The 27,984-nt window shown below is 36.1% G+C and overlaps 1 protein-coding gene across 5 annotated transcripts in view; it reads left to right on the top strand.

Annotated features, from left to right (window-relative positions):
* Positions 1–27,984, top strand: part of Ccdc83 (coiled-coil domain containing 83) — a 77,796-nt gene that overhangs the window by 15,547 nt on the left and 34,265 nt on the right. For all 5 annotated transcript variants that reach the window (XM_021247204.2, XM_021247203.2, XM_004868239.3 and 2 more), the window contains 7 exons: positions 6,399–6,561; positions 8,466–8,633; positions 11,665–11,756; positions 14,524–14,592; positions 22,477–22,598; positions 26,189–26,268; positions 26,772–26,974. In XM_021247204.2, coding sequence (XP_021102863.2) covers positions 6,399–6,561; positions 8,466–8,633; positions 11,665–11,756; positions 14,524–14,592; positions 22,477–22,598; positions 26,189–26,268; positions 26,772–26,974 — 897 coding nt within the window. The remainder of the gene's footprint in view (positions 1–6,398; positions 6,562–8,465; positions 8,634–11,664; positions 11,757–14,523; positions 14,593–22,476; positions 22,599–26,188; positions 26,269–26,771; positions 26,975–27,984) is intronic.

Genomic DNA, 27,984 nt, shown 5'->3' on the forward strand with positions numbered 1-27,984 from the left:
CTTCAAATGCTATCTATTTGATAATAATTCACATATATATATGATAAAATATCATGATACTACACAGTCAAAATAAGTGCATATACAAACTGAAATGAATATATCTCATTTTGTTAATATTTTATAAATGTCAACTTCCTGGGTTTAATAATGCACTGTGGTTATCTAAGATGTTATCATTTGGTCAAAGTTGGGTGAACAGTAGGTTGTAATTCTGCACTATTGGGGAAATTCCCCCCCCCCATTAAGTTTATTGGTACATTTTAGGTATAAAATACATTTACATACATCATTGGGACCTTGTACCATTACATGAGTATCTTGGTTCTTTTTTTTTTTTCCCCTTCCCCTGACCTCCCTTCACCCCCTCCACCCTTCCCTATTTGCAAAGACCTTGTTTCCATTTTTTTCTTGTCTCATATTTTTTCTTTTCCCTACCTCTCCCACTTCCCCTGCTCCTTTAGGCCTTTACTTCCTATTACACAATATCAATTATACATTTTAAAAATTAAAATCTCAAGACCTAGGAGACATTACCACAGATTTTATAGAATTTAAAAGGATATAGAAAGCATATTTCAAAAATCTGTTTTGAAATAAATTTGACAACGTCTAAGAAGTACCTTGGAAGACAAATTAATGAAACTAACTCTGGAGGAAATACAAAATTTGAATAGCATCTATTAAAGAAAGTATATTTCTAGCTTGAAAACCTACCTATATGACCACAACAGGCTCATATATATTTTAACTGATAAATTATATCAAACATTTAAAGCAGAAAAAAAAAGAACACTTCTCCCCTCATTTTAGGAAATCAACATTATGCTAATCCTAAAACTGGATAAAGATAATAGAAGAAAAAAGTATGAACGTAGATAGAAATTTGTTTAACAAAACAAACTATTAGAAGTCAGATCTGGCAGGATGTAGAAAGTGGTTTTGTTATAGGGATGGCAGTGTTGGTTCAGCATTGGAAGATCCACCCCCAAAAGTCATCATTTTAACAGAGGAAAGGAAAAAGCCATATGATCCTGTCACTAGTTGGAGAAAAAGTATTGGACTAAATTCTACAGCTGTTCATGGTAAAAGCTATCAGGAGACTAGAAGTAGAACAGAACCTTCTCAACAGATTAAAGATATGTACTCCATACTTACAGCGGGAACACCTTATATGAATGGAGAAGATACAATGCTTTTTCCTTATGGTGGGGAATAAGGGCAGACATGCTTACTCTTTATCTGTCCATTAAACTTTGAAACCTAGACCCCACCAAAATAGTCTGGCAATAAAATGACACAACTAGGATAGGATTGGCATGGCAGAAGCAAAATCTTTATATGTAGATGAAATGATCATCTACAGAGAAAATACTAAGAAATCTCTAGGAGCCCCTAGAATTTGTTCTTGAATTTAGCAGGATCAGAAAAAAAAGAGGTTTTCTTTGGAGTGCCGGTTTGATATTCATGAAGTTCCTGAGATGCTCTTTATCATGAAAGTATCTTATTTCTCCATCCATTTTGAAAGATAGTTTTGCAGGGTACATCAATCTGGGTTGGAGGCTGTTTTCCTTTAGGGCTTGAAATACGTCACTCCAAGCTCTTCTTGCCTTGAGGGTTTGCATTGAGAAGTCTGCTGTGATTTTGATGGGCTTTCCTTTGTATGTGATTTGTTTCTTTTCTCTCACTGCTTGTAGAATTTTGTTCTTCTGTTGGATTTCTGAAATCCTAACTATTATATGCCTATGTGTAGATTTTTTTTTGATTAAGGCTAGCTGGAGTCCTATATGCCTCACTTATCTGTATGTCAAGTTCTCTTCCCCTCCTTGGGAAGTTTTCTGCTATCACTTCTGTGAAGAGTTTTTTATGTCATCTGCATTCTCTCCTCTTTCTTCATTGCCTCCAGTCAGTCTTATGTTATTCTTCTTTGCATCGTCTAGCAGCTGCTGGATTGATTTCTCATAGTCCCTTAAAATTTTAAAGCAATTTTTCTTTTTTCTGGTCACTAATTGCAATATTGTCTTCTATATGTGAAATTCTATCCTCACATTGGTTCATTCTGCTGTGCAGACTTTCGATGGAGTTTTTAACCTCCTGGAAATCTGTTTGCATCTGTTTTATGGATTCCATTTGTTTCCTATGTTGGGATTCCATCATGTTCCTCAGATTCTCTATTATTTTATCTGTTTCCTCTCTAGATTTATTAATCATGTCTTGCACTATGAGCACAATGTTTGCTGTTATCTGAGTAATTATTTCTGATTTCATTTTTCCCAGATCCTCTTTTGTTGCCAGTTCAGAGATTCCAGGTGGTTGAGCATCAGATTGTTCCATCTTGGTTCCCTTTGGGGTTGCTGTAGGTGATCTGGAAGTCTGTTTTTGAGGCTTGTTTACATGTCTTCTCATTTCCACGGGGGGGGGGGGTGTGCTTCTGGCGCCCAAGCATCTCACCTTCTCTGCCCTAGGAGCATGGAATGGTGGCGGGGGAGCCTCCTTCTGGGTGCTGGGACTGGCTCACTTTCCCTCAGAAACTTCTTATTCTTGTTCTTATAAGTTCTTAAAAGCTAAAAGAGTAAAGCTAATGATATGACCTTCTATGAAAATAAAATCATTCCTTTTTTGGTAGCTTATTTATTAAACGTACTTTTTCTATATTTTTATCTTGATAATTATTTGCTTTTCTTCATAGAATAAACATTTTTACCCATTCATCTGTTGATAGACATAAGCTGCTCCCAAGATTTAGCTATTAGTTATTTAGCTGCTATAAATATGGGTATACCTATGTCCCTCTAATATTATGTCTTTAACTCTTCTGTGAAAATATCTACAAGGGGAATACCTGGGTCAAATGGAATTTCTAGTTTTAAGTTTTTGAAGAATCTCCATACTGATTTCCATAGTGGTTATACTAGTTTACATTCCCGCCAACAATGTAGAATGGTTCGATTTTCTCCATAGCCTTACCAGCATTTGTTATGACTTGCCTTCTTGATGATAGCTCCTATATGAGAAACCCAAAATATAAATAAACAGATAAATAATAGGAAGTAAGAAGATAGATCTTTCTCAAATGGGAAGGGGATCAAGAGATGGAGAAAGGGGGAAGGGGATGAAAAAAGGAATTAAGATGTATTATGTACATATACCAACTTTCTACAACAAATATAAACATTATGTACTGAAAATGTGTACTAATAAAAAAAAGATGGCAAAAATGATGCCAGAAAAGCAAAAATAAACATTTTTGCACATTGGCAGGTATATCTTATTATATTTTTCAGCTCCAAAATTTTCATTTGATTCTTCTTTGTATATTCTATAGATTTGCTGAGCCCTTCCACATTTTTGTTTCAAGCATGTTCATCATTGCTCATGGAGAACCATTTTTATCATGGATGCTTTAAATCTTTGTATATCAGTCACTTTAGTGTTAGCAGCTATTGATTATCATATTTCATTCAGTTTGAAATCCTCTTGATTCTTGGTATGATGAGTGATTTATTAAAACCTGGACATTTTGTGTTGTTATGAGGTTCTGGATCTTATTTAAAACCTTTTACTATATCTAGATTTTATTGACATTTACATCACTCTGACAGGTAAAGTGGGGATGTCACCTTGTTACTGGTCGGTAAAAATAGTTTAGGTTTCCCTAAACTATTGGCCTTCACTGACACCTGAGGGTGGGGAGATTCTCATTATTATTGGGCATGGATGGGAGTTTGCCTTTGTGTATTTTTGGGTTCTATTGTTACAGTATGAATTACTTTCCTTGGGCTGCCATAAAAGATTGCCACAAACTGTGTGCTTTAAAAAACCAGAAATTTATTCTCTCACAGTTCATGGGGCCAGAACTTGAAAATCAAAATGTTGACATCAGTGTTTAAGGACATCATGGGCAAGACTGGTTCCTTCTGAAAGTTTTCTAGCAGAAATCATCCCATCTCTGAATTTTGGTATTCCCAGCAGTTCTTGGCATTACTTGCCATATAAACATCACTCCAATCTCTGTCCCTACCTTCACATTGCCCATGTATATGCATGCGTGTGTGTGTGCGTGTGTCTCTGTTTTCATACTGCCTTTTAATAAAAAATACCAGTTATTGGCTTTAGGTCTCATCCTAATCTAGTATGACCTTATCTTAACTAATTACATTTGCAAATACTATTCCCAATAAACTCATATCCTGAAGTTCTGAATGGGCATGAATTTTAGGATGACATTAATACCCAATACAGGCCATATATGTTTCTGATTGTTATATCTTTTTGATGATTTCACTGTTTTATTATTATATAATGCCCTTTGTGTCTTCAGTAGCAATTTTTTTTCATAAATCAGCTCTTTGGGCTGTTTGTATGGTAAATCTTTTTTTCTTCTTCGAACTTTCAGCCTACTTGTTCTTCTGACTCTAAAGTGTGTCTCATAGAAATTATACAGTTGGTTATTTTTTAAAACATCCATTCTGCAAAGCTATTCCTTTTAATGTTTTACCCATTTTCATTTAATATAATTATTATCAATAAGATTTACATTTGACATTTTGCTGTTTTCTAAGTCTCATGTTCTTTTTGTTCCTCTACTATTATTGCCTTTTATATTAAATATTTCCTAGTGTACCATTTCACTTCTCTTATATTTCTTTTATTATATTTTCTTGGTAGTTTCCCTGAGGATTCCTAACATCTTAATTTATGACAATCTAGTTCAGATTAATGCCAGCTTAATTTCAATAACTACAAAAACATTGTTCCATTTCCTCCCTCTTCATTTGTATTCTTATCATCATAGATAATACATTTATACATTGTGTGCCCATGAACATAGATTGATAATTATTGCATTATGGAGTTCTCTTTTAAATGGGGCTGGGGCCGAGGATTTAGCTCAGTGGTGCTGCCGCCTGCCTCACAAGCACAAGATCCTGAGTTCAATCCCCAGTACCAAAAAAACAAATAAGCAAACATTAAACAGGGAAAATCATAAAAATACATTTATTTTGCCTTTCATACTTGCCTACGTAGTTATCTTTATTGATGCACTTATTTTTTCTCTCATGGATTTAGGTTACTGTCTAGTTCTCCTCACCTTGTAATTATTACAGGGAAAGTTTTGTCATGATTACGTTTTACACATTATAAGATAGCAAGGAAGAGAATAAACTTTAAATTGATTAAATAATCAGCTTATACAATGTTGAGTTCCTAAAATGAGGGGAGAAGTGTTCCTTCTTTTTTCTGCTTTAATTGTTTGATATAATTTATCAGTTAAAATGTTTATGAGCCTGCTGTTGTCATATAGGTAGGTTTTCAAGCTAGCAATATACTTTCTTTAATAGGTGCTGTTCAAATTTTATATTTCCTCCAGAGTTAGTTTCATTAATTTGTCTTCCAAGTTCTTAGAAGTTGTCAAATTTATTTCAAAAAAAGATTTTTGTAATATGCTTTCTATATCCTTTTAAATTCTGTAAAATCTGTGGTAATGTCTCCTAGATCTTAATATTGTAATTTTAAAAATGTATAACTGATATTGTGTAACAGGAAGAAAAGATCTAAAAAAGCAGAGTAATTGGGAGGGGTAGGGGAAGGGAAAAAAGGGAAAGGAAAAAATATGAGAAAAGGAAAAAAATGGAAACAAGGTCTTTGCAAATAGGGAAGGGTGGAGGGGGTGAAGGGAGGGCAAGGGAAGGGGAAAAAAAAAAAGAACCAAGAGACTCATGTAATGGTACAAGATCCCAATGATGAATGTAACTGTATTTTATACCTAAAATGTACCAATAAAATTAATGGGGAAAAAAAAAATAAAAATGGTTTCCAGAGCAAAAAAAAAAAAAAATCAGCTTATGAGCATGAATGGACTAGCTACAAAAATAACCTGGTCCATATTTCAAGTGTGAATTTTTTAATGGTAATTACCTGTAATCCTACTAAAAGAGAATTAGGGTCATTTGTGGAAAAAAAGCAAACAATAATGTAAGTTCTACAAAAGCAGTAATTTCTTTTCTGTTTTTTTCACTGATTCAGCCCTGGTATCCAACATACTACCTGGCACATGGTAAATGACTAGATGAATAAGGAATGGTAGAAAAGAACAGTGTTGGTGGAAGACTGAAAACACTGACTTCCAAGGTTTAGCTTTGATGTTCATTGATCCTATGACAGCATGATAGACTGGTAGATTAGCAGTACAGTTTTTAAATGTAACATTCTATCCGGTGGTTATTGCATTGATAGATTTTGAGTCTTAAGTGGCCCATAACCTTCTACAGATATTACTGTATAATTTATCTAATTAATGTTTCTCACTTTGCAAACCTCAGTATATGTTTCTATTTTGGGAAAACAATGTAAATAGTTCAGGAAATATTGTTAATTACTGTTGATTCTCATGACAGAATAGACGCTTAAAGGAGGAACAGAATTGGCACATAAAGAATCTACTAAAGGAACTGAATGAGAAGAAGTCAGATGGATTACCAGTTGTAACAAGAGAGGATGTTGAAGAGTCAATGAAGGAAAAATGGGAGTTTGAAAGAAACCAGGAAAAGAACTTGAGAGGTGATTTAGTAACTTAGGAAATTGACACATAAGTTGTATCAGTTATTTCTTAAATGTATTAATGCTTTTGTCCTCCAATGTGTTGTGTTTATTTCAAATGACATCATTACCACTACACCCACAAACACATGTAGGTAAATGGACAGGAGAGGGAAATAATAAAAGTGGGCAGAGTTACTGCAGCCAAGTGAGGAGGAGTAAGGGCAGTGATAAAAAAACAAAGACAGATGAAATCCAACTGACTCTTAGCACTGGATAGTATCCTGTTAGATACCAAGCTGAGCTTCTCCTCAGATTGGAGATTTGTTCTTTGTGAAATTTTGTTGTTCAGTGGCTCTATGGGCTTTAGCAGAAAGGCCTGGCAGACCAAAGCTGCTCAGTTCATGGCAGCCTGGAAGCAGAGAAAGGGGGAAGAACACCAGCAAGAGATAAACCCTTCAAAGGCACATTTTCCCAGTGACCCATCTCAACTGGGCCTCAACTCCTAATAGCACATCAGCTATGAACATCAGTAGATTAATCCACTTGCGAGTATAGTGCCCCCATGAACCAATCACCTCTCCAGAAGACTGTTAATCCAGTCAAGTTGACAATTAAGATTAACTAGCACAAAAGTAATACTTTAATAAGTCCCTTGAGTTGTGAGAGCCCAAGGATGCTCAGTTGTGCAAAACTTAACTTCCTTTGAGACTAGGCCAAGTTGAGGGGTGCCTGTTTGTGGTTTGGACTGGGCACAGAGATGTATAGAGATATATATCTTTGGTTAAAAAAAGCATGTCTTGGGTCCTTTTAGACTTGTGGACTGAAGAGCATACTTCTTACCTCAATAAGAGTACCAACTAATTTCAAGGCTGTGCCAAGGGCTGGATTTACATAGATGAATAAGACGGGCTCTTCCCCTCAAGTAACTTTCAAACAAGGTGGTGTGTGGTAGTAGCCACACATCCTATAAGCTCCTTGGATGTGGTTCTGTGTAATGCTTCCTCTTCAAAAGTACAGTATTGAGGGCTGGGGATTTAGCTCAGTGGTTTCGCTGCCTGCTGCACAAGCGCAAGGACCCGAGTTCGATCCCCAGTACAAAAAAAAAAAAAAGTACAGTATTCAGTGATATTATACTGGGGCCTAAAGACTGAATAATAGCATGCTTACCAAATGCACCGGGGAACTAAAAGTTTATATGTTTGAAACAGTATAATACTTGTACATAATTAAGGAGTTTATGTTTCACTCTGAAGTCTTACTAAGTGGGGGAATGGGAGAGACATGTTATATGTTGTCATTTCATACAAGGAAAGCCCAAACAAATAAAACTTTAGATGACTGAACTAACCATTTACTTTAAAACAGGTTTACCAAGAACCTGAAAAGGAAGTAAGTGGAACTCACTTTTACCCAGAGGCATAATGGCCAGAAAAATGACTATTTACTAGTAAAGAATACCACCACAATGATATAAGGCATTGTACCCAAATCATATGATTATTAAGCTGTCATGAGAATATTTAAACTTGCAATTTCCTAGGGAGGATATGGAGATGATAAATAGACAGACAGACAGAAAGACAATCACAACCCAAATCACAAATTATTTTTGTTTTGTTTTGTTTTGTTTTGTTTTCTTGTACTGGGGATTGAACCCAGGGCCTTCACACTGAGCTACATTCTGTAGGCTGGGCTCAAACTTATAATCCTCTTGCCTCAGCCTCGAAGAGTGCTGGGATGTACTTTATAATTGGGAATTTAATTTTACTTGAATTATGGACAGATAATAGTTTAGTTTAGATTTCTAAAAATTGTATATATAAAATAATATTTATAAGCTAATGGCATTTTAATATCAGACTTAATTTCAACAGTAGTGGCTCAATTGAAATTACACAGTGTCTTAATTTTCTTTCCAACAGATATGTGCACACAAATAAATAATGCTGAGAAACTGTTTCTTGAGAAACTCGGTGAAAAGGAATATTGGGAAGAGTACAAGAATGTAGGGAGTGAACAACATGCTAAACTCATTACCTCCTTACAAAATGACATCAATAAAGTTAAAGAGAATGCAGAGAAAATGTCAGGTCAGTTGCAATAAAACTAGCTCAAATTCAATAAAAGATCTTCAAAAGGCATTCATTTGATAGAATAAAACAATGGGTACTGAGTTGTTAATTTCTCTTTGCTATCAGCACAGCCAACTGTGAGCCTTCAGAAAACGTGTGAGTGTGAGTGTGTGTGTGTGTGTGTGTGTGTGTGTGTGTGTCTTAGGGGGACAGTGTTGAGGGCCAGGGTCAAAGCAAAAGTTGTTACCATCTTCCAAGGACAGTATGTCCTCTGCTTCAAGGGAGTGAGTGCCACAACTTGAAATGAGGAAGATGATCCTCCAAGGAGCCTATAAAAACATTTCCATGAGAGAGGGGAGTAAGCCTTGAATGCTGACTAGGAGAGGAAGTGAACATGAGTTTGAGACAGTATCAGCCAGGTAAGAGCTTTTTTTCATGCTGCCTCCTCAAAGAAGGGGCATGGAGGCTCAAGGTAGAGGAAATAGCAGTTGGTCCAAGCTAGCAAAGAGGATTCACCATAACTTTTAATGAACTTTAAAATTTTGATGATTGTAATAGATTGGACATATTAAGTATTTATCTGAAGACCTTTTTATTACTACTAAGTAACTGACAAGTCATAGGATTTCCCATATATTTTGTTGAGAGGAAATCACTAGCCACACAGTATGAATAGTATTTTAAAAGGAAGAAAGAAAATAAAATTACTTGACCTTCTATGGAGCATTGCTTTTAGATGGCAACCTGCAGTAAAAATGGGAGGACTGAAGACAGAATTAGAGGCCACAGATTCAGTGGTGGCTCTAGGGATGGCTCCTCCCAACATTATCTCATAATTTGAGACCATCCATCTCTGGGCACCTCTCCTTTGGGGACCTGTTCCCATTCTCTGCTTGCTTCTGACAGATAAGCCTTTTAGTAAAATATTCTCTAGTCTAGATTCTGAAGAGAGCTGGTGTCATCATTTACCTAATCAGAAATGACCAAAGATGTTTGCCCATGCCTCCTGGTGGGTCACTGCTCAGCCCCAAACAAACTTCTTTGGTCAGTTGTTCAACCCTACTTTCTTTACTAGCCACCTGTGAGGCCTGGGGGCAGGAGAAGAAAGCACCCTAAACTGCTTCCCTGTGTCAGCTCAAGGAGCTGTTGGGGCACTGGGTATAGAAAATAGTCACAGGGCGAGGGATTTAGTTCAGTGGTTTCACCGCCAGCTGCGCAAGCGCAAGGACCCGAGTTCAATCGCCGCTACAAAACAAAAACAAAAACAAAAAACAGTCACTGAAATACCCAGGATAAGGATATTTCTCCTCAAAAAAGGGAAAGAACAACTTAGAGTAGGCCCAGGAATAGAGAAGGTACATGTTTATTATAAATCAGTAGATACAGTCACACAGCATGTTTATTTTTTTACTTCACCAGAGGCGTAGGACAGAGATCCTTAAAACTTCTTTGTACCCTAAAAGTGAGTTAAAAGATTTGAGTTCACCAGGGATTTAGCTCAGTGGTTCCGCTGCCTGCCTCGCAAGCACAAGGTCCTGAGTTTGATCCCTGGTACAAAAAAGATTTGGGTTCAAGTGCACTTACAAAAAAGAAACATTACTCCTTTAAGTCTTAATTTCTTCTTCTTTAAATGAGAGTCTTCAGATATTCTCCAAGAGGCTCACATTTCCAGCAGCTGCTCTTCCAGCATCTCCTCCTGGAATGTTGGAAGATAAGACTTGCACAATGTTTTTCCTATAGTATAAGATCTCAAGAATTCTACTTTGACTGCCTTGGTCTGTGAAGAATTATTCCCACTGAAACAATATTCTTAATGGCAATTAGGTTCTACAGCATTCTTTGTACATTTTTATTTAAAGAAGTTAAATAGGTTTCTATGGACCTGTCTGGAATTCTAGCAGCCATGATCTTCAACACTGTTTGTATTGGAAAATACATCTTGCTTTCCAAATAATTACCTTGTATATGTTACAAATAGAATACCGCTAATGGGATGTATAACATTGTGTTAATAAAACACAATTAACTTTACTAATTGTCAGATTAAGTCATTTGAAGCAGGACAGTTGCTTCATATTTCACATTTCTGACTACAGCACCCATTTCCTCAAAAAAGCTTATTCTGATCACCCTATGTGAAAGAGATTTTTTTGTTCATCACACATATCACCAACTGAAAAATTATTTGTTTTCTTATTTATGGTCTGCCTTCTCCCTAAGGGTATACATATCATAAAGGTAGGGATTTTGTCTCAGTCATAAATATTCCCAGTCTCTTCTGTAATGTCTGGCATATAGAAAGATCTTGATATTATTTTTAAAAATGAAGAAACTGAGCTGTTTTATTTAGCTTTATTTCTCTCCCCCATCTAAAGCAGCATTAATGTCACTGTGCCTCAATTTCCTTAAAAATTATTTATGCTTTCGAAGCAGCTTTTGAGGTCTAAAATGTATGACTCTTTCCTCTCTCAATAATGACATTTACAAGCATAAGAAAACATGGAGAGGATAGAGAGCCCTGCACATTGTCTCTGTCCTCCTCTCTTGCTGTGAATGCAACATACAGTTGGATCTCCTGACTCCCAACACCCTCTCTACTCATATTCCTCTTCTCATTCTGTCTGTCCTGCCCCAGGAAATGGCATGAATATTGGAAATCTTGTTAGATGGAATCAGATGTACAGGATGTTACTCAAGCAGATAATAAAATCTTCTTTATTATCTTGTTGTGGATTCATAAGTTTTGTGGGCCATAGGATAACTTGTCACATAAGTATTAAAGTGTTTAAAATTCTCTCTTGGAGAGACAATCCTTTGAAAACACAAACATTCCTGGAGATCTTAGAGTCATTCACATTAAAGATTTTACAAATTATTGTGCATTTTCTCTAACTGGAGGAGCTAGATGCTTCAGTAAAAATGTACTCTAAGGATTCAGAGGAAAAAATGGGTAGAAAGGAGCGGTAAGGATAGTGAAAGGTAAAATTTACTAACATCGTAGTTTTACCTAGGATCAGTCTTGTTAAGACTTCTGATTTTCTCTTTAAAGAACAGTATAAAATCACTCTGGAAGATGCTAGAAAGAGAATAATCAAGGACACTTTGCTGCAACTGGACCAAAAGAAGGAATGGGCCATACAGGTATATATCAGATGAGCTTGGGCACGTTCAGGGTGGTATGGCTGGAGATGGTATATTTTAATTTTCTTAAAACTTCCCCTTTATTCTTGTTGACAAAAAATAATATTGTAGTTGGGCATGGTAGCACATGCCTGTCATTCCAGCATTCTGGGAGGCTGAGGGAGTAGGATCACAAATACCATACCAGCCCAGCCTGGGTTTAAGAAGACCATGGCTTGGGCTGGGGATTTAGCTCAGTGGTTTCACCGCCTGCTTCGAAAGCGCAAGGACCTGAGCTCGATCTCCGGTACCAAAAAAAAAAAAAAAAAAAGACCATGGCTCAAAATTTTAAAGGGTCGGGGGAGGTTAGAGATGTAGCTGAGTGTGAAGGCTTTGGGTTCAATGCCCAGCACCACACCAAAAAAAATTTTTTTTTTTTTGGTGCAATGTATTTTAGTGGTTAAGAATCTGGGTTTTGAATTAAGCAGTTTGAGTTTAAATTGCAGTTCTACCTTTGACTGGCTGCATAAACAAGTTTGTTACTTAATTTTACTGAGCATATGTTCTTTAATTTATAAAAACACTAATAGTATTTAACCTTAAATAGCCTGAGGATTGAATGAGATAATTTAAGTAGCATAGTCTCACAAGAAGCAATTAGTGATTTTTAAAGTACAATGATCATGATTTTAGCAAAAAATTAAAATAAATATTTTGAATGAGTTATAGAATGAAAAATAATTTGTCTGAAAAATACTTTGATACACATCCAAACCGAGGAGCATAAGCACTCTCTATGTTGCTGTTGTTTAAAAAGTTTGGGATGTAAAATATTTTTTGAGATAAAATTTCTAATTGTGTATGTTCTCTAATTTCTTTTACAGAAAATATGTTTGTCGTTCCCCCCCGCCCCCATCTCTAAACTATTTCCTAAATCAGTATGGGAATGTTCCTTTATCTAGAGCCATGTTTCTTCAGAATTATAAATATCTGGTCTTTTTAAAAGTCCTTTCAGAATTTCAGTTGCTGCTGTTTGTTGTACCCCTGTTAGTTCATTTGTTCTTACAATGTTACTCTCCTATCACACAATTTTTACTAATTTATACAAACATAGAGCAGTATGGAACTGATCAATGGTTTGTCTGCCCATGCAACTGGGTGACAGAATCTGACTAAATGGTAAAATCAACCATTGATATAGTTGATTATTAAAAATGCACATGTAAAAGAAATAAGCCTCTAACTTGAAGCATGTCATGAGAAGTGACTCAAATACTCTTATAAGCATTTTACATATAAGTCTCTCAGCAACCCTAAAAGGTATAGGAACTTGCTAATTAGGAATGTAAGACACAGAGAAATAGTATGACTTGCCCAGAGCAAGTGGGAGAACTAAGATCCAATTCAGATCTCCTTCAAATTATTGCTCATAATCACTACACCATATGTTATCTTTTTTCTACATAATGCTGAACACTCACATGCTTGAATGAATTTTCCTCCTCTTATTTGGCTATTTTAGCATTACAGTTCAACTTCCTATAATCCAGTGCTGTGTAGTCTTAGCTAAACGTGGGTGTGTCGCCTGCAATTTTTTTTTTAACCACAGTAGTGTCTGAGTCCCACTCATAGAGATGCTAGTGTAATTGCCCTGGAATGATGCATAGATTTATAGATTTTTCATAGCTCCCTAGAGATTCTAATGTGTAGCCAAAGTTGAAGCCACTCCTCCACTGTAAGTGAATTAAGCTATTTAGTCAACTAACCTCAGTAAGAAACTATTTCCTACTTTTGTTGAAATTTTGTATCGGAGGAAACTAGAACTGTTATAGTTGAAGTACAGAAGTTCCTGGTTCCTAGGAAATACAAGTCCACTCTTAGTTTAATAAGCAGGATTTAAAGATCTTTTTATTTGAAAATCTTCCAACTCTAAAGATTTAAAGATAAATTTACCTTTAACATACGTTTAAATTATTTCTGTCCACATTTATGATCTAGAATATTTTTCTTTTTTTCCCCCTAGAATATTTTTCTTAGGTGTTCTCCCTTTGGTTCTGCCCTTCAGTTACTGAATATTGAATCTGTAACATAATTTCTATATAAAAAGCATCTCCAGAAAAATACAGTGTCATCTGCTATAAAATTCTTATGGGTGAAACTATAAATATCTAAGTAATTGAAAACAAATATCCATTTTATGAACCTACTGTCAAGGCTTTTCCTATTTTCATTGTCTAAAATGCCTTTCCTTAGAAAACTGTGTAGCTTGTAGCCTGCTACCCTGAAACCACTTGCTATTAGATTTGTAAACATGAATGTTACTACTGACACACAAAAAATTTGCTGTATGTTGAGTTATATTTGACTACAAAAAAATGTTTGATCACTACAGTTTAACCATCTTAGTTATGAGCAGATCACTTAATTACTGATGTCACCACAGCAGATTCAGTAACAGTGGAGGCTAAATGAACAATCACACATTGTCCAATTCTCCAGGTCATCTCTAGTAGAATGTGTAAATCAGCCCCAAAAGTGTAACAGGATAGTAAGGAAAGAAGTAAACAAAAAGATCTTACACATTCTCAAAGTAATTACAAAACATAATCTAAAATGAATGAAAAGAGGAATTAAGATATATCACATACAGGTACCAACTCCTATTATGAATGTGATCATTATATATATCTAAAATGTACCAATAAACTTAACAAAAAATAAATAAAATGAATGTGTGTCTTCATTGCTAAAATTGTGAATTACCATGTGGCAATCTTCCTTATTTCAGAATGCTGTCAGTTTCATTGACAGGGGTAGTTATCGAGAGATCTTGGAGAATGACTGGCTAAAAAGAGAGGTGGGTAGAATTTAACTAAACAATTTTTCTCATTGTTTTTGAACTGGAAATAAATTTCAATTATAAACTGAAGTCATCAGAAAAGTATTGAACTTTGACTAAGATAAATGTAATTGAAGGAAAGACTATCTTATTACAAGTTGTTATTCATCACATATCATAATCTCAATAATAATCAAAAATAATTGTTAAGTTTACAATCTACTGAAGTACAGTTCCTTCATGTACTACTTCCTCTAGGTGATGGGTAGAGGACCATCCTAACTGCTAATTTAAATTGTCTCTTTTGGATGATGTGGTCTTCATTGGAAAAAGTGTTCAGTCTGTCAGACTTCTTTCTTTCCCCTGATATTCTCCAAGGTGGTCCCTTGATGTCCCACCTTGATAGGGAAGGGGGTCTTACATGATTTTTTGTGGGTATGCTGCTATCAGATTTATGACATTTCCTTTAGTTGCACACTTGATCCTTGCCTTTCTCTAATACTGATCTTCTCAGTATATTGGTGACTTCTGAAATGGACTGTTTTGGCTTTTTGAACATTGCGTTATAGCCAACACCAAATCCACAATGCAGCCATTGGCTTATATTCAAGATGTCCCTGCCCAATGAAGCCTCTATATCTCACCCAAATCTGATCTTAAGGATCCTTTACTCCTTCGGAAGAACAGAAACTGCAGAGCCCATGTGTGCTGCCTTAAACTCACTTGTCTACCTGTCTCCCTATACAGTGATGCAGAACTGTTCTTGCTAGATGTGGCCATGTGAGTATTTCTAGAGCAGGGTATTTCATTCTCTACACTATTCACATTTTGAGATGATACTGCTTTGTTATTCAGTACTGTCCTCTTTTCCTTAAATTGTACATACTGGTCCCTCTAGTCTTCTCTCCTTACTCTCATCTGCCTGGAGAACTCCAACTGTTCCTTTAGGCACAAACTTTGATGACCAATTTCCTTGTGAATCCCTCAGGAAGCTCTGAATATGTCTTCTCCAGTGTTCTCATGCTGCACTGAATTCTTGTCAAAATATGTTGAAATTATCTGCTTAGGCATCTGTGTCCTTATTACACAGAGCAAGCTCTATCTTTTCAACTCTAGGTCCATGACACCTGAAAAATAGTCTATGTCTATTAATTAATGCATGTCAATGACTGTAGATATACTTATTGGAGCGATGAATCAAATATATATATTTGATCCTGGGTGAAGGAAAAGTTACAGTAAAACCTTTGTGAACTGTTTATGCTGTGCTTTAAGATGGCAGATTGTATCCTGTCTCTCCTGAGGGACCACTGAAATAAAATTATAAAAGTAGAAGAAGGAACTCATCCACAAAGAGAATAGAAGTTAACTAGCTGGTGAGGTTACAGCAATTTTCTGGAAGACAAAAGGCAGATGTGCAAGCACGTTGTTGAAAGCATGAAACCATCAGTTGATATTTAATCCAGATGGTATAAGAATACTTCAGAGAATGTACAAACTGAATCTGCTTTTGGAAACCTGGGAGATTCTCTGCTGAGAGTCTGTGTATATGATGGATAGTAGGAATAGGAACTGAAGCAAAATGTTATATGATGAGCTGTATCAGTAAGCATTCCTCAGGACCTGCTACCATTTCCCCTCACACAGATCAAAAGTGCTTACCCTTAGACTAGGACCCTGAAGGCTGTGTTCTGAGAACACTGAACAAATTACCTGATAAAAGCTAAGGTTTCTCATGTAGACATTATTAGTTACTATGCAAAATGTCCTTCCTATAATGGCATTTAGGAGGCCACAATCTAATATCCTACTCTTGCCTTCTCATCTAAAGTACAGTTTGTCAGTCCACCTTCCATGATGTACTATGTACAGTCCATACTCCCAGTCTGAGGAAGAACTTGTTAGGGGAACAGGAACAGACCTATTTACACAGTGATAGAGAAAACACCATTCCTCAGACCTTTCTCAAACATGAATAGACAACCAAGGATAACTAAGCATATAAATACAACCATCCTAGAAGAAGAGAAAAACCAAATGAAACTAACAACAAAGTAAAGAGCGAACAGTAACAAAAACTGTCCCTGAAAGAAGTATAAATAGTTCAGGGAGTATATTTTTAACAAATCTGAGAAGGCATATAATTTAGAGAATAAGATAATGTAAGACAAAAACAATAAAATTAGCAGGGTGGGGTAGTGTGTGCCCATAATTCCCAGAAAAAAAAAAGAAACAGAGAGAAGGAAATAATCAATGGAGTAATAGAAAAACATTTCTGTGGGATGAAAAAGACATGAGCTTTTAGAACATGAAAAATAAAAGGAAGCAGGAGGATCACAAGTTCTAGTCCAGCCTGGGCAACTTGGCAACTTAGCAACTTAGGAAGACCTTGTCTCAAAATTTTAAAAAGAAAGGAAAAAGGGGGGTGGAATTGGGATGTAGCTATGTGAAGGTCCTGGATTCAATCCCCAGTAGCACAAAATACAGATTAAAAAATAAGAAACAGAGAAAAATCACTGAGAACAGGAAAGTTAATACCAAAAAGAAGGGATAAGAGATATAGAGTACTAATGTAAGATATATAATATCCAAGAATAACAATTCCAGAAAGAAAAAAATAGAGGTAAGGAAATAATCAGTGGAGTAACAAAAGAAAATTTCTGTGGGCTGAAAAAGACATCAGTTTTTAGAACACTAACACAAAAGGAAAATACTAAAATTTTCTGTCAAAAAGTAGTGGGGATAAAAAGGGTACTAGCTGCAAAGCAATAAAAACCAAACTGGGATTCAGTTTTTCAGTAGCAAACCACAAATGAAAAATTATTTTCAACTTGGAATTCTATATTCAGCAAGAGTAGTTTAAGGGTATAATACAGCTATTCTCAGAAATGCAACAGCTCAGTGTATTTACTTCTAAATCTTCCTCAGTAATTTATTTACCAGTATGCTTTAGCAAAACAAGATAGTAAACTAAGAGAAAACAGGAAACAATGTATTTCCCAATAGATCAGAGAAGAAATGTCTGAGAATTGTGTTGCAGGCCTAAAAAGCATCCAGACTGCAACTGATCTCACTTCCAGGTTTTAAACTCAGATATTCAACAAACAGCTGTGCAACTCCACCTAATGCACCACAGACATCGCACACTATTAAACTGAATTCATCTTTTCCCTTGGCCCAAACTGCTTTCTCTTATGTTTTCTGTCCCAATTAAGGATCTCTCCCAAGCCAGAAATTTGGGAGTTTTTTAGAAATGCCCTTTTACTTCCCAATCCCAAAGTCCTCTAGACCCTCAGTTCTACTTTCAACCAGTTCTCCTCTACTTTGTTGTCATTGCCCTAGTTCAGGCCCTCATTATTGCTTACACAAATCCTTCCATTGTGTCATACATGATTTTCCTCCCCTTAGACCAGAAATTTCCCTTCTCCTTTACCTTACGTCAGAGACATCTTTCTAAAACATAAACCTCGCCGTGCAGTCTTCTAGTTACAATCTTTCAATGTCTGATTCTCTAGTCGTTCAGAGGTGCTCAGGAACTTGAAAAGGGGCCTCTTTGAGGAGTTGGTTTTGTGCCATACAGACAGGTTTGTATTCTACCTCCAGGGTAAGTCACCGAACCCTGGGTGTTTCTGGGTCCTGAGAGCAGCACTACCTTAGACTTACCTAGCTCAATCACCCTTCTACTTCCTGAAATTCCTTTTACATCCCGAGAAGTAGGCACACAGCCTGTGCTTAAATGCTATCCACAAAACAAAACTCACTACTTTTTGGGAAAACTCACTTCACACTACAGTACATGTAGGTCTCATTAGCAAGTTAATTTTTCATGATTATCAAGTGCACATCTTCAGTTAGTATTTCCTCAGTTCTAGACCTACATTTTATTTGCCTGCTTGATATTTCCACATGGATATTCAAACTCAGCATACCTACAGCAGGATGCATTAACACACCCTTAAACTTTTTCCTCCTCCATTTCCTTTTCACCATCTGCCCAGACACTCCAGATAGAAATCTGTCAGCTTCTCCTGTTTCCTTTTCCTTGTTTCTTATGTGACTAAGTAGACTTAGTGAGTCTAGGAAACAAGTTGTTTTAAAATGTATATGCTTTCTATGATACTGACAACTATCTTCAACTCCCTTTTAAATTCACGGTGAAGAAGAGTTCATACTGTCCCCAGAAACTTATAAGGATGAATCTCCAATTTAACACAAGGTTTTGATAACTAAAAAAAAACCCAAAACTTAAGGTGGACTTACTAGAGCATTAGGGAGAAATTTCCTATACTTTTATTAAGTAAAACAGTATGATCCTTTAATAACTAGTCAACTCTTACTTTTATAGGGTGTCATAGATCTTAAGCTTAGGGAAATTGACTACAAAAATTTATTTATTTATATTTGATTTTTTAAAATAAATTTTATTACAAAAATTTATATTTGATAAGAAATGCTATATTGGTGGCTTGACTCTTCCTGTTAAAGCCACAAATTATGTTTTTTATCTTCTCATAATTCAATGAAAATAAAGAAAAAATGTCAAATGTAATTGAATCATAGGCAAAAAAACAAAGCTTAGTAATAAAGGACAAATCATTTTAAGGAAATTCAATAGACTTAATTTATTTTTGTTTCAATAAATATTCATTATAGTTTTATTAAATTTACTCATAAAATTAATGAAAACTATTTCTGGTTATACATTTTATCACAAGAATTAGAAATTGCCCAGAAACAGAACAATGTATGTCAGTGAATATCTTTGGGAAAGGTTTCAAATGAGTAACAAAGTTTATTTAATAATGGAACTGAAAATATTTCTCTATTTAACTGTAAACAATAACCAAAAATTTGGATCTCTGGGAAGGATACAGAGATATACTGTTGCATGATTTTCATTATCTGTTTTTATTTCACATGCTTATTAGGAAAATGAAGGACATTGAAATTTTCAAATGACACAGACTAGCTCAATATATAGAAAACCAGAGAAATTAAACAAGATTCAAGGAAGCTAGCAAAGTGTCAATTATGATGAGGCATAAGGATCTTCATATGGATCTCTCAGAAGAAGATTTCAAGAATATATATTTAATTCAGGATCCTAGGTCCTTGACTTAAACTAGTCTTAACTAAGTTAATTTTCCCAATTTTGTATATTTCTTAAGTATATGGAAGAAAGTGGTCCTTCACTTTTCCCATTTCACTTTCTTATCCCCAAAATCTAAAGATATTTATGTGACTATGTAAAAGAACTAGTTTTTATTTCCCTAACATTTCAAAAGACTGGGAGAGAGAGAGAGAGAGAGAGAGAGAGAGAGAGAGCGACTGATGAGAAATTACTGAGTACTCTAAAGGGGGAGGTGATATCACAGGATATCCTTACCGTGGAAGCCCTGGTATAACCCTCCAAAAGGGACCTCATTCTCAACTTTGGATAGAGATCAAGAATTATGTGTGCTGTCTCCCAAGCATGCCAAACCCTTAGGTCAAACATTTTCAAGTGTTCTAATTTTTTTTCTGCTTATAACCTCTAACTTCTTTCTCATATTTGACATTTAAAAAATCATAAACTTTTCCTAAGGCACCCAAGTTTGTAATCAAGTTAATTATTTTGCAACATAAAAGATCCTAAAACACCAACCCTTAGCTTTGTAATTTAGTATTATGGAGTTAAATGGTTTTGTTAAATTATTTGAGGCAGTAAATAATATATGCTTTTCTTTCAACTCTAAGCCACTAGCAGTATTTGAACCTTTTCTATGACACTGGTATTGTTTTACATTTTAATTGTATTTTTGTTCACTGGATTCTAAGTGGTCTGGAGGGGAGGAATCATACCTTATTCACCTTTTATCCTTCATTGTCTATCTCAGAACACTGCACATATAAAAATTCATATTCTTGCCAGGATTGGTGGCACCTGCCTATAATACCATACTCTGGGGGCTGAGGCAAGAGGATCCATCAGTTCAAGGTCAGCTTGGGCAACTTAGCAAGTTCAAGGCCAGCCTGGACCACATAACAAGATCCTCTCTCAAAAAACAAAACAAAAAAGAAATTCATATATTTAATGACTTATGTGATAGAGATATGCATGTAGTAATATGCCAAATACTTCAAGAGTCCAAAATACAAAATACAAGTTTCAGTAAACAAAGCAGAAAATGTTAGTTGTTTCTTTTTTTTCTTTTTTCTTTTGGTACCGGGGATCGAACTCGGGTCCTTGCGCTTGCCCAGCAGGCGGCAAAACCGCTGAGCTAAATCCCTGGCCCTAGTTGTTTCTTAAGTATTCATCTCAGTTGCATTCTTGGCATCTCCTGACAAGATATATTGAATCTAAACCCCTGTGACTTAAAATTTCATCTCATTCCCTCAAAATTCATTACTTCCTCCTCTTTGTCTATTATTCTCACCAGCCTATCACTTTCTTTTTTTCTTCTTTTTCCTGGAGATAGTGTCTCCCTATGTAGTTCAGTCTGGCCTTGAACTCACTATGTAGCCCAGACTGGTCTTGAACGCTCAGCAGTCCTCCTACCTCAGCCTCCTGAGTGCTGGGATTATAGGCATGTGCCACCACACCCAGCTCTATCACTTTCTACTTTATATTCTTAGTTCTAATTCTTCTATTGTTTTGCTCTTTCCCCATGATCACTTCCTAGCCTGGCAAAAAGGTGAGTTGGGAGTCCTATTTTAACAGACTTCCATATAGTCTTTCCACTGTCAAGCCTCCTTTAGACAAAAGTTATCAAAATATACTTAGGAGACTTAAGAAAACTCTTACCAACATGAGCAGATTTTGTTCAAATTTGAGTTAGTCATATTTCTTTAGTAAGCATCGACTAAGTGTGCTATATCTAGCAATGACTTGCCATTATCTAAAAATGAGGTTCTTTAGCATTATTTGTCCCTTCCCTAATTATCCAGTTTCTTTTCTGTTTCTCCCCACTTATACTTTGTATATGTCCATATCAAAATAATTGTGATTTTGCATGTGGTTCCTTTTATGTAAAAGGCAACTTCTTGTTTCTGCCTTGGGAATCCCTACCTGCCTTTCAAGACCAGATGAGATGCTATTTCCTCTATTCTTCCTTTTATTCTGACATCTGACAGAAATAGGGTGCATCTCTTTCTCCTCTCACAGCAGCTGGACAGCTTCCACTATGGTTTTTATCACAGTGTCTTCCATTTTCATCACTATTTTCACACTAGGCTAAGAGATCCTAAGTGCAAACCTACAGCATGCATACCACAGCAGGCTATTTGTATCATTGAAAGCTCTAAAAGGTTCGCCATTACTGCCCTAGGTTATTATCTTGTTCATTTGTTTCCAAAGTGTAATATAGATTCTAGCACACCAATAGGTGTACAATTGAATGAATGAACAAATAATCTTTCATCTACCTGACATTTCTCAAACTGCATCATCACTCAGAAAGAACACGATAATATTATGAAGGCAAACAGAAAAGGCTATATATCTCTTTCAAAGATACTATAATATAGCATTATCCAAGTGTTATCATTTATTGTAGTTTATGATTACCCTTTGAGTCTCATTTAGCTACTAGTACACCATGTTGCTAAATTCGTTAGTTTTGTTTTCTTATCTCTGCCTCTAGTTCACATATACGTTTATGAGAGTTTTTGAAGCATAGGAAAGGGCAGCTTCTGTTCTCCTATGATAACTGCCTTACCATGAAACAAATTCTGCTACAGACCTAGAAAAGTAGCATACCTGTTTCTTCCTACAGAGGAAGGGCAAAGCTAACTTAGTAATAAATAATACATAACAGATCTTTTCCTCAGGCAAATGCACTTTCAGTAGTTGAATTTGCTATAGAAGACTTTATAGAACTAAATCAAAAAGTACCAACATCCATTCTTTTTTTCTGAGAACAGACTGCAATTCACAGGACTGAGGTTGATGAATTAGAAAATACTATTCATGAACTGGAAGAAGAAAATTTGGTGCTTATTGATCAGCTATTCAATTGCAGACTTGTGGATCTCAAAATACCCAGGTGAGTCATTAATATTTTCTAGAAAGTGTTTTATAAATATTTGTATCTGTAAATTTTTTTACATGATGATTTACTTCTGCATTGCTCTATACAGAATGCAATAGTCAAAAAGAAAAGGCCAGGCATGGTGACTTACACCTGCAATCTCAGCACTCTGGGAAGCTGAGAGGTAGGATAATGGCAAGTTCAAGCCCACCCTGAGCAACTTAGCAATTAGGGAGACTCAAAGAAAAATGAAAAAGGGCTGGGGATATAGCTCAGAGTAAAGAACCTGAGGAACTCACAAAATAGCCATGATGAAGGTATAAGATCAAGTATAGTGTAAACTTTCACTTATTTTTTCCCCTTTGCAATGTACTCATAATAGAAAACATTTAACATGAACATCACAACTGCCAACCTTCAGGACCCTCCAGGCTCACAGGAGAAATATTATGAATTAAATGCATATCAGTGCAACAGATATACAAGTGCAGAGTTAGCACAAGGGAAGGAAAAATCAACTTTCTGGAAGCTTCTTAGAGGTGTTCTGGACTTCTGGTTACCTTGTGAACATGGAATTATTTCTTCTGATGAAACAGACTGCTTTTTAGGTGGAAAAAATAGCCAGAGTTTCCAAGTCACATTTGTTCCTGTGGAAGATAAATCAAATGTATGCATAGCTTTGTATTTTAGGATATATATATATGCCCTGAAATATGGAATTAACATTCAAAGTGAATGTTCATAATTTGGATATATAGTCAAAAAATAAGAAATAATCTAAAACGTAGCACATTTAGGAAGAGAAGGGAAATTACACAAATGTAGAGTGTATATGTGCAAATATGGGTGATAAGTGTCTAGATCTAGAAACTAAATTAGATATTGTTCATTACAGTAGGAAAAACAGTTAAAATGTTCCAACCAAATAGTTCCTGTTGCTTGTTTGACATTTATTCCTTACAAACTTTTTTTTTTTGAGACAGGGTCTTACTATGTAGTTTAGGCTGGCCTTGAACTCACTAAGTAGCCTACATTGGCCTTGAACTCATGGCAGTCCTCCTACCTCAGCCTTTCAAGTGCTGGGATTATAGATGTATGCCACCATGCCTGGACAATTTTTTTTAAATTTACAAACTTCTTAATGTGTTCCAAGAAGAATGGATGCAGTTAAGTTGTAGGTTCCTTGTTTGCCAAGCTACGTGATAGGAGCTGGATATACAAGACTGGAGAAACTGGGAGATAGTATAATTACTTTATAGTCTGAAAGCTAGATAGGGCAGCATAGAGAAAGGGGCCACCTATCTCCCATGATGGTGTGCACCAGGAAAAGTAGATGCCAATGTAGGAGGTGAAACTGAATGAGTTGATTACTAGGCTCCTATATTTTTAGCTCTTGACTTGATTCCCTGGAGGGTCTGTAAGGGGTAGGCTTTCCTGCCAGCATTAGGTCTGACATTCCTGCCCTGCCTCTAATCCTTGTCCTCCATTGCCACTGCCTTCTATGTGATCATGTCTAATCTCTGCCAGCTGTTGCTGTCCTCATTTTCTAAAGTGCCCAAATCTTAGGAAGGAGCTACCTTCTAAGTTGCTGACTTGACTTCTCTGCTTCAGTCAGCTCAGTCTGATATATTTGATTTGGTGCTGACAAGGATATGAAGTGCCAATAATTATAACAAAGGGAATTCTTTCATTGGCCAGAAAAGACTTGGCAAGAGCAGGAAGGAAGATGTGATGTGATTTTTTTTTTCCAGTGCTGGCATCAAACCTAAGGCCTCACACATGCTAGACAAACACTCTGCCACTGGGCTACATCCCCAGCTCAGATGAGAAAATTTTAAGAATTTTTGTTAAGTTGTTTGCTGTACAGTATGCAGTTAACCCCTTCTATATCTTCCCTACAAAAACCTTCAGTAAAATCCACATTGTTCATGAGTGCTTTAGTGATTGGTTTTTTTAGTGAGAGGCATGGAGTTTTTAGTTCATCAGAGTTGGAAGAAATAAAATCAAAATCTTTTTCAATTTTTTATTAGTACATGTTTGCAGTACATATTTACATTCATCTTAAGGGGTAGGTACATGTACTTAATTCTTTTTATTATCCTTCCTCTCTCCTCCCTCTCCCACCCGTTTCTGGATCCCTTTTCCACTTATAAAAAATCTATGAGATTTTTAAGAACTAAGCTAGGTGTCCCTGGTATATGCTTCCATAACATTCTGCACTTTTTCATTGTAACCAGTTTTTATCCCCATAGTAAACATGTTAAATATCACATGGTTTCTAAATATCACATATGAGAAACCCAAAGTATAAATAAATTAAAATGCAAAGTATAAGATATATAATAGGAAACAGAGAGAGAGAACTTTTGGAAATGGGAAGGGGACCAAGAGACAGAGGAAGGAGGGAGGGAGGAAGGGGAGGGACAGGGATGGGAATTAAAAAAAAAGAATTAAGATTTGTTATGTACATGTATCAACGCCCTGCAGTGAATGTAATTATGTACTATAAACATGTATTTAAAAGGTTCTACATATATAAATACTATATGCAATTACAATAGCTGCTAAAGTCATAAGTGTCTAGATAACACTTTATTCTGTTCTTTAACTGACAGACCCGAATTCAGGGGATTTAGTTGGGCTGCTAATTTGCTAAGCATGAGTGATTGTTTGCACATCTGCAAAGGTTCAATTTGCTCTTTTCACGCAAGTCACAGGGAATGCCATTCAGAGCTTTCAAAGCATGTTTCCTTATTAAAAATTCAGTGGGCAGTTTGAAAAGGAAATAACAGAATTAAATACATGTACAGAGAGCTGCAGCAGGATACAATGTCAATTCACTGGGCTTGAGGTTGAAATGTGTCACTCTTGTTCTAAGACCAGGGATCAAAGAGTAGGTACTATACTAGTTACCATTTTCTAAGCATATAATTTACTAATCACTTTATCACGGGTGGGGGGAGGTATTATTACTTCAGTTTTCCAGATAAGGAAATAAGCTCAAAAAGGCTAGTTGACTTGCCCTATATCACAGCAACTGGTAAATAGCAGAGACAGTAGTAGTAAAACAAAACTTGTCATTCAGTCAGAGATAGGACCCATATGGCATCTTGGGTTCCTACTGGTCTTTCTCATGTCAAATCCATCCCATTCTGGGTACTGTCAATTCTCACTTGAATTACAGAAGCAGCACCCTAATGGAAGTCATGCTCACTATCATTTCTGGGACTTTAAATGTGTTATTTTCTTATTTTGGAGTGCATTTCCCTTACTCCAAGCTTTTCCTTGCTGATCATCTCCTGGTTCTTAAAGATGCCACTCAGGAGTCCTTCAGGAAACCTTCTCTACTTCCTGAAATTAACTCAGTTCTACTTCTTTTTGCTCCCAGAATTCTCACGCTATGCTAGTTACCCAGTGTGGTACAAATGATTGTGGTAAAATACTACAGGACTGCCTGCCAGCTACCTGGGTTTATGCTCAAGGGTAGAAACCATGTCTTATTTTCTTTTTCTATATATCGCTAGCACCTAGGAGAGAAATTGACATTAGTAAGCACATAATACAGTATTTGATCAGTAGACTGTTTCTCTTATTTCTTCTTTTAGGCGACTATATCTTAGTCAAGGTGCTGAACAGGAAGTACCACCTGAAGAAATGCCTTTGGAACTGGCAGAAACATATATAGGTAATATTTTATTGCAATGGTGTTGATGTATTTTTTATCTCAGTTTAATAAAGAGATATTGAGTATCTGTTTTGCACAGGTGCCTCACCTGCAATAGCTAGTCAGGGAATAGATACATGTCAACTCCTCTAGGTTTCTCTTCTTGTAATGACTGACCTACTCATTTTCTTCTCTGTAGTCTCATTTTCTAATCAAACTTACCTCATTTTACAATGAATTAAATAGATGGCAGTGGGAAGGGAAAGGGTGTTATCCTACACTGACATAATTTGAGACCAAAATGAGCCAACCAAAATGTCAAAACATATAGGTTCCAAATGATTACTGTAAATTATTAGGTGACAGAAAATACAATTTAGTTTCTTAAAATGATATCCCCTCATACTTTAATCTATAAATTCTACATTTCTAATGCTCTTTCAAATTAAAAATGTGACAAAAGATGTGCTGCATTTTATTTACCTGTTCCAAGTATATATATATAATTTCTTTGCATTCATCAGAAGACAAGTCAAAATTGCAACCCATAGGAGAATGTAGAGACACATCGAGCTCATCAGGTGAAAGCAATTCCATCCAACTCAGCCTTGAAGACAGTGGCAGAAATGTCCAGAACCTAAAGATAGATGAAGTGGACTGCTCATGTACAGAGTTTGGGGATTCTCACGTGAAATATTTACTGTATGAGGATGAGTGGGATTTCAAGGTAAGATTCATGACATCACAATTCTTTTTTTTTGGTACCAGGAATCGAACTTGGGTCCTTGTGCTTGCACAGCAAGCAGCGAAACCACTGAGCTAAATCCCTGGCCCTACCACAATTCTGATTACTAAGAGAACACTTAGAAAAATTAGCTTAAAATAGGGGTATTGAGAGCTCCTATTTGCATTTATTAATAAAATTGGCTTAAGGTCCTGAGTTTGATCCCTGGTACTCCCCCCTCAAATAAATAAAAATAAAATAAAATTGGTTCATCATTCCTCTCTCTCACTGAATACTATTTTCACTCCTACTTTTGGCCAATTTGCTATATGTATTTATTTATGAACCTCCATTATTAGTATACAATGTAAGTGATCTAACACTACACATAATAAACTATCCCCAAACCTAGTGGCTTAGAACAATACTTTCAGAGCTTCTGTTGGTGGGGAATTTGGGAAGGGCTCTTCTAGATAGTTCTCACTTAGGCTTCTGGGCAGCTGCAATCATCTGTTGGGTGGAGTTGCACTCACATGAAGGTTTGACTGGGGGCAAGTGGATTCACTTGCAAGGTGGATTAGCCACATGGTTCACAAGACGCTGCTGCCTAAACTGGGGCCTCAGTTCCTCTGCCTGTAGGCCTCTCCAAAGAGGGGCTTAAGTGTCCCTTTGTTATGGTGCCTGGCCTCTCCTAGAGCAAGCAAGATAAAAGTGTCAGTGTTTTGAATGACAGCCTTGGAAATTATATATCATCACTTCCTTCATATTCTATTGGTTGATGTAGTTACTAAGTTCCAATCAAAGCATAGAAACATAACTCCTATATCTTGATGGAGGAAAGTCAGTATCATATTTAAGAAAAGTGTATGGGATAGGATATGTATCAGGACATTTTTGGAGCATACAAACTGCACATATACTACCATTAATCCAAACCTAGGGTATCAAGCCTTTGAATTTTAAATTTCTTTTTGGTATATCACCCCACCCCCGCAAATCACCCCTTGCAATTT

This window comes from Heterocephalus glaber, unplaced genomic scaffold (genome assembly GCF_053883595.1).
Source record: "Heterocephalus glaber isolate CG9 unplaced genomic scaffold, H.glaber_assembly_v1.0 deba00001429, whole genome shotgun sequence".
NCBI classification, from domain to species: Eukaryota; Metazoa; Chordata; class Mammalia; order Rodentia; family Bathyergidae; genus Heterocephalus; species Heterocephalus glaber.